We start from the raw sequence: 1,598 nt of genomic DNA, 5'->3' as shown, positions 1-1,598 counted from the left end.
GATCTTCAGTCGCGTGGGTTTTATATCATTTCAGCAAATTTAGAATGATTCGACGTCAACTGCCCCCGAATGACTGGCAAGTAAGAATTTGTAAGAATTAGCCGATTTTTAAATACGAAATCGTTCGTGTGTTTTTTTACCTTTTCTCTTTGCAATGCGGAACTAGCGTCGATCAAAGCGAAAAAAAAACTCTTACACTAATATATACTGCACTCAACACTGTATTCAGAATCACACACAGTATTATTAACAAGCTAGTATTGCTTCCACCCATTTTACTCTCATTATCTCAGATGAGAGCCAAATGTCATCACAACACACACGTAAGCACGATACTAACTATATGAACACTGTATACTCACCATATCAACGATATCAACACCATATATTCACCCATAACTGGATCAACACTCCCTACTCACCACTGACCATCACACATTAACATCACGATCTCCGTGACGTCACAGCGACAGTGTGATGCTAAAATGAGCCTTATTCCCCTTCAGGCCAAGTCTCAGGAGCCCCCGCCGGTGTCCGTCAACCACAGGCTCGGGTCGCAGAAGATGTCAATGACCCAGTAAGTATTGCGTGCGTAGAGAAGACCGTAGAGTAGTATTAGCGTTGACAGTTGACATGGGAGATTCACTGCGTCCCTGAGCATTGAATATACAGGAGAAAGTTGGCCTGCATTTTTTTTTGGAATTTGCATATCTGTTATTATTTCTGTTAACATATACATATATATTTAAAGCAGTATGGATAAGTGTTTTTTTTGTGGTTCGCCGAAACGTTATCGACTTGCCCTTTGATTACTGCTTCACTCCCGTTTGATGAGAACGTTTTATATTCATCTGTTTCATCTGCTTGGTCACCCGATGATTGCTATCAGTCGCTCTCGCCAATAACTGTTGAAGTGACATCTATCATCTATTTCTGCTTCATATGCCTTGAGCATTGTTATCATTCGGGCTTTAGTTCTCGCACAATGTCCATTGACGAAAGCCGCCCACCGCTCACTGCCACAGTTATTGTCGGGAGCTTAGACTGGTACCTCTCACAGCGCTCGGCATCTGCACATGTAAGAGGTCCGATATCTCAATGCTAACCGTTGCCGCCTCTCTTGACTTTAACTAACGCGATCCGCCCTGTAACGTGTGTCATCGCAGTGCCCTGAAGGAGTCTGGATACGAGAGCGATAGCACGTTGGTGTTCCGTAAGCGAGAGGACGCTCGCCGTCAGCCCCCCGACCCGAGGAAGACCAGCCAGGTGTACCGTCAGGTGAGCTCAGGGAAGAGAGAGAGTGAGGGGGGGAGCGGGAGGGGGTCGTGAGTGAAGCACCTCTTAATTAATGGGCTCTGTAAATGTGCTTGCTTCTAAAAGGACGGCTTCTCTCTCAGGTCTTTTCATTTATCGGACTGTATTTCTTTCATTTTCCCCTTCCTTTCCATCCTTTTTTTCCGTATAGGGTCTGTCACCCACCTCTTTCCCTTCGTCCACCAGCTAACACCCACCAATCACCGTGACTTGTAAAGACACTGCCTTTACCTCACCTCTTCGTTTCTGTCTCACAGTTTTTCCTTTATTCAGAAAATGTTTTG

At 45.0% G+C, this 1,598-nt stretch overlaps 1 protein-coding gene across 1 annotated transcript in view; it reads left to right on the top strand.

The window, feature by feature from the left end:
* LOC119584971 (microtubule-associated protein futsch-like) overlaps window positions 1–1,598 on the top strand; it is a gene marked incomplete at its 5' end in the record, with an annotated part of 346,977 nt that overhangs the window by 322,792 nt on the left and 22,587 nt on the right. Inside the window, 2 exon segments of the mRNA XM_037933567.1 lie at window positions 507–577; window positions 1,167–1,278. Coding sequence (XP_037789495.1) covers window positions 507–577; window positions 1,167–1,278 — 183 coding nt within the window.

This window comes from Penaeus monodon, chromosome 19, assembly GCF_015228065.2.
Source record: "Penaeus monodon isolate SGIC_2016 chromosome 19, NSTDA_Pmon_1, whole genome shotgun sequence".
Lineage (NCBI taxonomy): Eukaryota > Metazoa > Arthropoda > Malacostraca > Decapoda > Penaeidae > Penaeus > Penaeus monodon.
The sequence above is the reverse complement of the archived record's forward strand: the minus strand, read 5'-3'. Positions and strand labels throughout refer to the sequence as shown.